This window comes from Cupressus sempervirens, chromosome 5 (assembly GCF_028749045.1).
Source record: "Cupressus sempervirens isolate cs-2001-9-10 chromosome 5, ASM2874904v1, whole genome shotgun sequence".
Classification (NCBI taxonomy): domain Eukaryota; kingdom Viridiplantae; phylum Streptophyta; class Pinopsida; order Cupressales; family Cupressaceae; genus Cupressus; species Cupressus sempervirens.
Window position 1 is genome coordinate 424,489,609 of NC_143122.1, and position 12,775 is coordinate 424,502,383.

At 33.2% G+C, this 12,775-nt stretch overlaps 1 protein-coding gene across 1 annotated transcript in view; it reads right to left on the reverse strand.

Moving 5' to 3' along the window:
* Positions 1-10,937, reverse strand: part of RNL (RNAligase) — a 264,836-nt gene extending 253,899 nt beyond the window's left edge. Inside the window, exons 1-2 of the mRNA XM_089830995.1 lie at positions 10,359-10,937; positions 7,202-7,954 (exon numbers count right to left, since the gene is read on the reverse strand). Coding sequence (XP_089687121.1) covers positions 7,202-7,954; positions 10,359-10,517 — 912 coding nt within the window. The 5' untranslated portion in view covers positions 10,518-10,937. The remainder of the gene's footprint in view (positions 1-7,201; positions 7,955-10,358) is intronic.
* Positions 10,938-12,775: the final 1,838 nt, after the last annotated feature.

The window sequence follows — 12,775 nt, forward strand, 5'->3', positions numbered from 1 at the left end:
GTATACTCGTGTTACCAGTTTCAGGGATGACAGAGTCTTGATAAGGTTGTGAAATGTGTAGGCAAATTAAACATTTGGGGTCACATGTTGAGAAAAACCCTCAAGCAAATACAAAGCAATTTTATTCTTCTACTGTTCAACAATATGGTTTGCAACAATAAAACAATAATGAAGGAGAAATGTGAAGGATTATAATTTGTTGGAAATATTATTTAGTCCAAAATCCCATATAAGCGGATTGGGGACATTACACTTAACCAAATTTTCTCCCTTGAAAGTTATTTATCCATGGCAAACTTTAATGACATTTGAGGAATTGTTAATGTTGTAGCTTCAATCAGATTGAATTGATCTAGAGTTAATCCTTTATGGTTATTGGTTAAACACTATTATATTTGATTAATCGTCAATTAGACAAGGATCTGCATTTGGAGAACACATGAAACGTATATAGTGCCAATACATTTGCAGTGATCCTGAAAACTCAACAGGAATTTATTCTTCCTCTTTGCTAAAGCAGTTTTCATCATTGATTAAGGATTTACCGTGTTTTTTCTTGGGAGGACTTCATGTAGAATTGTGGAATTTCCTAACACTTAGACAATACTTAACCAAGTTTGAAGTCATCCTATGGTGTGCAGAAAAAAGGAATTTTCCATTAGCTAACTTCATTTAGAAACAAAAATTTCCATGAATTCTTGAGCAGACTTCATTTTGAGGCAAGAATTTCAACGAACTCTTGAGCGGACATCATGCTTTGATGGGGATTTTGTCATTCCTTAGACAAATTCTTCATGTTGGAGCAGAAATTTTGTCAACTTGTGGAAATTTCGATGCCTCAGAAATTTCGATGCCTAAAACACTTTTTCATCTCTTCAAGGCAGACTTAATAAGGATTTCCAAACACTTTTTTAAATAAATTAGAAGAGGGCATGAAATTAACAAAATCAAAGTATGGAATTTTAAATCTAATTAAATCTTATTCTGATTTCACTATGCGTCAGAATCCAAAACTCATCTTCAATCTTTTAAACTTTGAATTTTCAATCAGGAATTAGGAATGAAAGTATGAAAAAGCAAGGATGAAAACATTGAATCTGCCCCAATTCTGAGAATTTTGAAATCTTAAATTTGGACTGAAAATTCCCTTCAAGTCTGCAGAAACTTGTTATAACCTATCAATCAGATGAAAAAACCCTCTGAAAATTCTCAAGAAATTCTGAAAATTGTCTCTAATATTGAGAAAATTTGGTAGTTTTAAGGAAAATCCTCAACAAACATGAAACTTCCAAGAAATGATCTAAAAATCGTCTCCGATCCTGAAAGAAATCAAAATTTTAAAAGGAAAATCAACAGAAAAACAATTCCATGAAATGATCATCAATAATCATAAAATTCACTCCAAAAGTCGCCCAAAATCTCTACCTTACTCTGAAATCAGAAAACTACTACCATCTCCAAAGCTGCAATCTCCTATTTGTGAATGAATACAATGTCAATCTCTTGCATTTATAGAAAATATTGATACCCAGAAGGGTCAACTACCTTCTTCTTATTTTAGTTTTTTAATTTCTTCCCTTTATTGAACCTGGATGATTTCTCTTAGAGAAGCTTTATTTTTAAAAACTTATCTTTACCCCTTTCAAGCAGATCCTTAACTTTCTTCTATAAATTCTCTTCAAGTCGATCCTTTTCTTTTATTCTAAATTTCTCTGTATGAACAGGCTTTGGGGAATTTCTTTGGGTAATTTTTTTAAATAAAATATACCATTTAAGTATAAGTCACATCTTGAAGTTATATTTTATATAAATATTGTCAAAATGTTCAAGAGGGGTCCGAGGGGTTTAGCTCAGTTGGTTGAAGCAATGAGTTCTCATTGCGGAGACCCTATTTCAAATCCTAGGAGGGACATCTTTGTGGAATTCTAAGTTGTGACTCTTGGTCTTCCATTGATTGTATTTGTCTTATTGTAAAAAGGTGGATTCTAAGTTGTGACTCTCGGTCTTCCAGTTTTGTTACTAGGAGCTCGAATAAGCATGTAAGTCTCATGTTGTTGCTCGAATGAGCACAAGATTTGTAAACGCTCTTCAATATAAAAAGATGTTCAAGAGTAGTCTAAAATCTCTTGGAGTTTAATGGATATTCTGGATTTTGAAAGATCCTATAGACTTTTAGACAGCCAAATTTCGGTAATTAGCACACTTTCATCAGTTTTATTTTCCATAGCTTTTCTTGACTTTTCCACAACAAATATTAAATGTCGTATTGGAACAAAGATTTTTTAAGATTTTCCACAATTTTGAATGTTTTTCCTCATTTTGAAATTCAATATTCTTCACCACTTTCCCTTCTTTTATTGAAACCCGAGACGCTTGAAGTTGAAAATAGAAATGTTACACTTGGGCAATTTCACAATTGTCAACCTTCCCAAAATAGAAACTTCTTAAAATAGAAATTTTGAAAAAAGCAAAGAAGCAACTTTCTAAATTAGAAAAAGATAACAATAAAGCATGTCCCCAAATTGCCCCCAAGGTGCCAACAATAAAAAACTTTTGAAAAAGCAAAAGGCCAAGACAAGCAATTTTAGCTAAAAAATAGTCGTTAGATTTGACCTAAAGCAATGTTGTTTTTCATCCCTAGGCCCTTGTGAAGACCTTTGTGGCATCAAAATACTCTTTTTGTTACATCCCAATTTTTGACCTAATTTAGAATGTAACCGTTGAGGTTCACATGAAGTCAGTTGACAATTAATTTGGTTATAATCCTGTGAAATGCTAAGATGGTTAGTCGTTATAATTTCAAAATAAAGATAACAAGCTAGTTGATCATTTGTCACGAATTCATGGAATTAAGAAGATGGTTAACCGTTATGATTAATTATGATTATATTATTTATTATGATAATATAATTTAACTGTGGAGAACTTCCTTGCAGGAAACACGTCGAACGGGGGGAAGCATTGTCAGAAAAGAATTAGGCACAGGAGCATCACCATCACTGGGCAGATGGGTTGAGAACCTAGCGACTTGAAACAGGATACATCTGTGAAACCTACATGAGCTATTTAAATAAATTAATTGAGAAAATAATTGGATTAAAATATAAAACGTATCTCAAAGGATTTTAATTTATCTTTCATCATTTTTTTTAATAAATATTTATATACATGCATATAATATAAAAATGATTTGGCACCATTATAATTTAATAAGCTGAAGTTTACATGTACATTTATAAATATAAGATTATAATAATATTTGAAATATAATAACATTTGAATTATAATGTTCGAATTATAATCTTCCAACTCTACTCTTTCCATTTTAATATTCTTGCTTTTAACCAAATTAACACTTGGCATGATAAATCAATTTAATATTTGGCAATTCGAATTGTCTTATAATCTTCCAACTTTATCTTCCAACCTTTTATTTATCTTTCCCTCTTTTTGTTTTTAATCGAATTAAACACTTGGGAATTCGAATGGATTTCTTTCTTTTGTAACCGGTGGGAGCTAAGGAGTCATATTTCACTCTCCTTTTAAGGAAGCCATGAGAGGAGTCGGGCACATATTCTTTCCTTCCGATTTCTTCCTACTTTGCGTTTCAACTTCCTTGCTCCATACTTGTACTTATATTTCATGAGCCGACTTCCTTTGCTGATACGAATCTGCATTCTTGTTCTCACGATTTCATACCAATCGGTTTTGCTGCTGGAAATTTGTGAGTGTTATTTGGAGCCAAGTGTAGTAGACGGATACTATATTTACACCCGAACTCCTTTTTGATCAAATAACTCGTTGTATACACCCTGCCGTATAAGAATTGCTGCCTATGAATAAAAGATCATTTGCATTATGGTAATGTCTTCAAGCAATTGGAGAGCAACTGATTTCAATCAATTTGCAAGTTTTTCAGGCAACTTCGAATTCTTATCAGGTCATGCATTAATCATTTCAGATTGTGATATACCAAAGTTTTTAAATCATTCTCCATAGCAGTCAGCTAGACTCACAGACTTCTTTCCCTTCCATGAATAAGTTATAAGTTTTGCTGAATATTCCTTGTCTTTATTATTGATTATTCATAGCAGCAAGTGTCAGCATTTATCGTGATGATATTTTGTTGAATTTAAAGTTGAACTTCTTTAAAATTTAACCTTGTTCATGGGAAATGATAGCCAAGTAACCATAATATGGATCCATAAATCGTTATGCCAATGGATATTAGAGTTAAAAAATCAATTCTAATGTTTAAAGAATATAATCTCTCAAGTCACAGATTGTGATAAGCTGGAATATAAGATAATTATGAAATAGATGAGAATCAACCGAAGGAGCCGGTTGTTTGAGAATTCCAAACACCTAGGACTCAAACGGTTGTGAAGCCAAGGAAATGGGTAATGAGGTGAGAGTAAAGAATTTGAATAACATGAAACAGAATCAAATATGACTTAACAATGTTTATCATTTTAGTTGAATTATTTAATAGTTCATGCATGATCCTGTAAATTGTACCCCCAGGCTGTCAAGTTGTATGGTGTATTTAAAATACCAAGATGCTCAATAGATGACAGATGTTCCAAGTCCAATTCCGGGTAGGGAGGGCCTTTCTCGTTAGAGATTGTGTGGAGATAAAGTTGAGGTCTGAGGTTCGGTGGTTAAGCCCCTAACAATGTTTCACCTCTCTCCAAGATGTCGGACGAACAACAAACAAAGATAAGTTGTACATTAAATTGTTTGTCGGAAACAGGTAATATCACTCTTATGATGTATATGCAAGAAGGTAAGATTAATTGAGCTATTTCATAGTTACAGTTATTTTACACCTAGATGCGAGAGATAGATTTATGGATTGTTTTTCATTGGTATGAATATCGAATATGAGCATATTTCTAATCTTGAGTTATTGTCACAGTTAAGTAATCAGAAGGAATGGAATGATATAGTGGTATTTGAAGCCCAAATTGATTCAGTGGTAATTGGAACCCTAAATGATACAGTGGTATCGGAAGCCCTAACTGAATCAGTGGTATCGGAAGCCCTAAATTGAATGAGTGGTATCGGAAGCCCTAAGTGATACAATGGTATCAGAAGCCCTAAATTGAATCAGTGGTATTGGAAGCCCTAAGTGATACAATGGTACCATGGTATGTGATCCCCTAATTTTTTTATATAGTGGTATTTAATGATAATCGTCATTTGATTTTGATTTAGTAGTATTGGATGGAAGTCATTATATGATATTGTTGTAGAGGTTATTGTGGAGCAATCTGGGTGATTGCAAAAGCATCCCTACAATGTTTCTTGGTTCAAATTTCACGGTATGTGGATTTTAGTTTCTATGGTAAATTCATTTTAAGTTCTTAGTTAAGAAATTTTGTTTAACTGATTTTAACAGTAAATCTCATTCACATGAACATGACTATTATAACTATCTTCCTATGAAATTGAAGTAATAATCGTATTTTGTTAAGTATGTTAGTTGTTAAATTAGACCCCGGAAAATAGGATGTTACACTTTTAGTCATGCTTTCTCTCCTTTTGTTTTTTATGACTCTTGAACTTGGCAAAACTCTAAACTTTAATTAACTCCTAAATTTTCACTGGCAAAAGACCAGAGATTGAAGTAGAAACACTGGAACAGAAGTGTAAAAAGCAACAAACTAGGGGGCCCATTTGCAATGGGAGCGATGAGTGGTTACGTCCTAGCAAGACCCAAACCTAAGACAATTATGAATATATGTTTTTTAACACTAGTAATGGTTGTTCTTATGAAATGAATCTTCAATATTTGTCTAACATGATTGCAAGATCTCAACAAGTGTCTATCTTTCTTTGCATCTTTTGGATAAAGTTATATCTCTAACCATATTATGTTACTTGTTTCATGAGGGTAAAATATGGGTAATCTAAAAAGTGGACATTACTTATACTACTGAAAAAAAATTATAGCACAATTATTCAAACAATGCATGTGATCCTCTTTGTGCTTTGAGTTGTTTCTTCTAACATAAATTCTTCTCTAAGCACTATGAAAACAACATTGTGGAAGGAACTAAAAAGCAAATACCCCACCAAATTCCCTATCAACAATGTGATTATATTTCCTTCTAGCAGTACAACTAGGATCCTTGACGACGTAGATCCACTTCTCTTTGGCCACCCCAAGGCACAAGGAAGAATATATATTACAAGATTTTTCATTGCTATGGGATCTATCTTGGTTGTAAGTTGTGATTCTAGAGGGAGTGCCTTACATCCTTTTAGAACCCCCAGCTCAGTTTCGACCTTCGAAACTCACTGATGAGTACCATCACATCTTGTATCATTATTTTCACAATGATTGATGATGTCACCAGTGACTCCTTAGCTTGGGAAAATAAGTTCAATAAGACATATCCTCTATCTTTCTTGTACTCCTTAGTGTTTGATCTTTGGGGATCTTGTTCCCACTATTTGGCTATATTTATTTTGGTTGCTTGACCACATTTGTTAGAGGTCCACAACTGTCTTCCCTCCTGCTTGGTTATTTGTACTAGTTTCCACAGCTGCATTGTACTCTTGTTTTAGTTTCTTCCTCCATTTGGACCTCTCTAGGATTTTCTCTACTTCTGGTAAATTGTGGACATTAACTATATTTCATTCTTTCTTCTTTCTACAATTTATAGAAAAGCAATTCCTGAATCTTATGTTCGCAAAAACCTTGGCAGGCTATACTCAATCCCCAAAGCTAAGCGAAGCTCAGAAAAGTTAAAACAATTGTTAATCAATAAATGCATTTGATAAGCAATGTTTTGGATTTCATTTATCTATTTCAGGTTATTCCATGCTTTTATCAGGAAAACAAGTTGGACACAAAGCAAATAAGGCCACCTAAATTTAAAACACACAATAGATAGTTATATTAGCTCTAACTCTGGATGGAAGCAAAAGATTTCTTTACATTAAACCTGTTAATGTTTACTGACAATTGAACTACTGGCAAGATCAAATTTTCAAATTGAGACACATAAATATTATTTAATGATGATTTAGGCTTGTATTCAACTTCTCAATGGACGAACCCTTCATTCCAACATAAGTTGTCACTTATTACATCTTAGTAAAAAAGAAATGTCGCACGAAAGGTCTAACAATTATGACAATTTTCATCATAAACCAAGTATAAGAGAATAAAAATAAAGAATAGTAAATGTACCTCTTGGTCAGACTTCTCATTCTCGAATTTAGGATAGAATGTAGCCCGAATCTGCGAACGAGCAAATGCACGCTTGTCTACTACAAAATCTCCCCCAATAAGTCCTTTAGTTGGCTGCTCTTCCTCCATTGTGTGGCTATTGTTTGAAACAGTCACCAATTCCTGTTCTTTCAAAGTCAAAGACGATGGACCTGCCCCACTTTGGCTATAACCAGTAGCTGCCCCAGGCGATTCAACTTGTTCCAAATTATTAATGCCACTATGACTTGCATGGCCCTTTGCAACCCAAAGAGGTTTCTGCCCAGATAGACTTTTGCTTGCAGCAGGGTTTCCAAAATCCGAACCAGAGGAAGAGATAGGATTCGAATTCAAACTGCCAGATGTAGCAATCCTACCACCATCCGCAGTTCCACCAGATGTTGAGCCTATTTTTCTCAAGTTTATGGCTTTTGAATCGAAGGTGTTCTCATTACCGATTAAAGACTCTACTCGGACAACTCTACAAGCTGGCTGAGCTTTACCAACAACTGATATGTCAGAAGCAACATTAGCTGATGAAGCTTGCCCTGCTGATCCTTGACCAATTAAGTTTGCCCGAGATATATGAGGTGGTATGCTTCTGTCAGCAGCCATCATCTTTGAAGATTTCGAATCAATTGAGGTCCCCATATTGTTGATGGAATTATTGATAGAAATCTGTGTATTAGTCTTTGGCTTCTGTTTCCACTGGAGATTTTTCATGCCCTCTCTTCCCTGCACACAGAATTCACTGTAGGGTTACTTTTCTTCTACTCCTGCAATGTAATGAATTTTAGTAAACATTACAAAATTCTGGAGGGAAAAATAATAAACTGAGAAAATGAAAAAATTTACAATTCAGTACCACAAAATATCTCATAAATATATAAATTGATGCATAAATAACCAGCCATTCAAATGGATTTCCACAGCCATTGGGCCACACCAATTGATCAAGTTATTGAGGTGAGACAAGAATAAGATAGAAAAAATGCAGACACATTAGAACCTTGCAATGACAGAATCAAGAATATGGAAGATATGTATTTCATGAGTGTACAAGTAGCAATTATTTGAAGTGATAAACAAATTGCACTGACACGTAATTAATACAAACCTCAAGCTGTAGACCACTGCTTGTACTTTAACTATGTGTATTGTTAATTCCCATGGTCAACAAACAAATTCAATATCACGGAGAAATTCCAAATCAAAAAATACAATGTAACATGGAGATAAATCTAATTGTTTCTCTTCCAATCATTAACTTTGATGACATTAAACCCTTCAAATTATATTTTCTTTAAGTAGTTTTCAAAAATGAAAACTCCAAAAAGAAAAGCAAATGCCCAAAAGTAGTTCACATTTGTCAAGACGATAAATGTCCTAACCAAATATCATTTTAGACAACAATAGTAAAAAATAAATTTGATTACAATTGATAAATTTAGTATTGATATCATTAAAGTTTCTTACTTTGATATGTTTAAACAATACAAGATAAAGAAAGTTGGAAAGAACCACATTGTGACATCTCCAAATGAGCGTATAACATATGGTAGGTTAGACAAATAAATGCTTTAGACATACAGACTGTTAAAATGATCCACGACCTTTGTTTTTGTAAAATTTCAGCACTCAGTGATACAAACCTTACAGGGGAATAGGCCTGCAGAATACACTGAGGTTCTAGAAGTAAGAACGTATTATTCAATGTACAAGTAAAATAAAGATGAAGAAACTTCTTCAACAAATTTTTGAAACAGCAATGATGAAGGAAGATAGAATTGGTAAAAGCCTTTCATTCTGCAAGCAGGATTGCAAGCCTTGCAAAACTCATTTAGACTGAAATTTTGGAGTAAATAGATGTTTAAATCATGCCCTGAAATTGGGCTCAACTAATTCGCAATGACTACTACTATAACCAATTTATTCCCACTAGAGACTACAATGCCTTATTGTCTGGTTCTTCCACTTTCAAAAAAAAAATTCTTTGGTTGTGAATCATAATGAGCCAAATCCAACGTTGTGTAAAAACCGGGATTGATTTCAAATTGTTTGGTTACAGATTATTTGATTTGCATTCTATGCCCGTATAGTTTTTATTACCACGTATTGGCCTTTCGTTGAAGCATAGGGCTATTGAGTAAGACTTGTTTTTTCACTCTTTGAACAATTAGGTTTCACTAAGCAACGGCAATCAGCTTGAATTCAATTTGACTTTCTTGGTGGTAATTTAGTTATGCTATATATCCATGTATTCCCTTTTCTTCATTAATTATATCAGAACATATATGTAAATATATTTATTATAGTAAACCTTTACATGGTAATATATGCCTGAAGCGTCTCTCCAGGCTGTCTCTCTTATCAAGACTATAAGACTATATCTGGCTGTTCGTACACTAACCAACCATGCATAATCGGGGTAGGTTGCAAAAACATCATTTACCAAACAAACACAAGAATTCGGCTTACAAGCCCATGTCAACATGAAAATACGAGTCTTCAAGCTACCCTTCACTGCAAATGATACTCGTCCAGTATCAACATAGTATCTGCAACATGCATTATGTTTCCAAACTCTCATAATTTAAATTCCTAAAGATAATTATAAAAATGCAAGATCGGAAATGGTATTCCTACATATCAAGGACTCCATGCTTTTCTTTTAAGACTTCACAAAAACACCACGAACCCTCCAAAGGACTTAAACCCTCCAACACTAAGACTATGTGAAATAAAAGATGCTAAAAGAACTAAAGCAGGCAATTCTCAGTACAGTTGCATACTTTGCCCATTATCGACAAAATTCGAAAGAGTTGATGTAACCGTGAGGGAGCCGAAAAAGCAAGCATACTATGGCCACATAAAATTCGCTAGGAATAAGTCATAAATAAATCTTACAGTGCTTATTATTGTGTTTTCTAATGTATAACTTAAATATAGTTAAATGCCCTTCATCGTCAATTGTTGAATCCCCGAGGGATACAGCAAGACATGTTCGTTATTCTCTCTATTTTCACATGCAGAATAAAGCAGAGGATTTCATGATTGTACAGCGACTGAAGTACTTATTTTAGCAATCGACGATTCCAATTGAATCGACAAAATAGACTAAAATGGGATACTGACTAACCTGTGAACCCATTGCGTTGTGAAGGCCAAGGAAATGAGAGGCGCAGGACTGAAAAGAGGCTCCTAAAGGTCGCGTTTTCGTCCCAAAGCACGCAGAAAAATTAGAGCGCGAGGAATCAGATATGATAATGCGAGCAAATTTCTGTCCAGGTCCTGACATGAAATCCCACAATCGAAACAAGGCAGGTTTATATAGATATGTTAGAACGGGGGATTCAGGGACAGCTGGCCTGTTAGAACATTCTCCAAGCCAAAAAGGGGTCCCTTATAGCCAGCAATATCAAATGCAAAACGCCTCCAACCGCCTTTCCCTCATTTAGTTTTTTCCCTTGTTTTTGTCATTGCGTGCGTTCAACGACAGTCTCCAAAACCCCTCGTAAACCTCTATTTTTATCGACTTCGCATTCATGTTTTGAAACAAAATTCTGGAACGTTCGGGGTGGTGCGTCGATGTGATTCGAGGTTTACCGGCTATGGTAAAATTTAGCCGTTTCCTTCATCGTTTCATCATTGTTGCACACTGGCTATAGTTATCTTGCAGCTCTGACCATTCGTCAATGCTGCTCGACGTGCAAAATTCTCGTAGGAAGCATTTTTTATTCGACAATAATATAAAAACATGAAGTGGGCTAGGTAAGCAGGATTGAAGCTTCAATTTTTTTTGAGTGAAGCAGCTTAAATTTTAAAAAGGTACAGCCCACGATTGTTCGTTAATATTTTTTAAACTATAATTTAACATTAAAAATAATTTTTAATTTAAGTAAAATAAAATTTTAGTTTTTTTAATATATTAAATTAATATTATTTATTTATTTTATTTATTATATATTAATAAATTTTCTTCTAATTTTCAAAAAAAAAATGATTACGAAAAAATAATAGGAAAAAAAATTTTAAAATAGGACATAATAAAAAATCAAACTAATTTAAACTTTATCAGCTTAGATACATGAATAAAAAAATCTATTATAAAAATTAATATGATAAATATAAAAAAGATATTAACCACAAATATATTTTTGATTAAACAAAAAATTAATTTTTAAAGTGAATTATAAAATAAAGTAAAATAATTTAAAAATTAAAGTTTCAATCAATCTTTAAAATCAAAAGTTAAATAAATAGAAGAAAAGCATGAGTTAAAAGTGAAGATACAACTAATTAATTTTCCAAATAAATAGGAAAAAAAACAAGAGTTAAAAATGGAGATGAATTAAAATTCAAAATTAAATAAATTCTTGTGTGAATAAATTAAATTATAAATAGAATGATTCCTTCAATTATTAAAAATGACGATCATTGCGGAAAAAGCAGGTACTCAAAGCCCTAAAAATGGTAAATCGATGAATAACACTAGCCCAACTCAGAAATTTTTGCAACCATTCAAACATAGGGCTCAATATCAAGTGGTGCATCTTCCCTTAAGCATAAGAAATAGCTTTGACATTTTAGCCTTTGTTCAGGATGGAAAACATAAACTTATCATTATCAAGCTTGGTTCATCTCCATGAAGCAAGAGATAAGGGGGAAAAAAATTAACTTAGAAGGAATTAAACGACAATCATGAAATGGATGGAAGTGAATGGCAACAAGTTACCAGAAGTAAAACCAGAGGAGCAGTAAATCGACGAATGGAGATAGAAAATAATCCCAATAAAAGAATAGGAAAATTCTGGCTAGAGAATCAAAAAGAATATTTTAGCAAGACAAAGTGTGCAAAGTATGAGGAATTAGATAAATCTTTGCCCTTATCCAAACAGGAAAACATTGCAAATAGAATCTTAATCAACATCAATAAGCCTCGCCCTAAAATTATATCAGTAGCCAATAGAATCCATTTAGGTCCTAAAGAACCTCGTTTATCCTTGGAACCATATCAGATTAAAGATAATGATAATCTTTCCTCCCTATCCAAATGCTCTAAAGCCTATATCACACCACATAGAATGTGGTCTAAAAACAATGACAACTTCAAATAATGGAGATAAAGTAAATAAATCTCCAAAAGTAGAATCCCTAATTGATAATCAGAAGCAGCAAGAAGATATTCTAATCATAAGTAATAGATTCAACAAAAATAAATGGTAGGAATGTTCAAATTTAAGAGTATTTGCATGCTAGAATGGTTGTGGAGAACTCATTTCAAAATTGGTACGAAATCTAAAAAAGATATGCGGGAGCCAAGTAAGTATCATAGCTTATTCTAAGCATTTAATGTAGCTGCATTGTGCAGATTATAAAATTAGGAATGAATTGGTTTCAATATCAAGTTATTTTTATAAAGGTTATCCAATTAAATGTCTAGCATGGGAACCAAATTACTATGAACTAAAAAGTAGGAAATTGCAAGTACCAAAGTGGTTTGAATGCAAAAAAAACCTCCTAAATTAAACCTCATAGAAATCCTAAATAAAATTG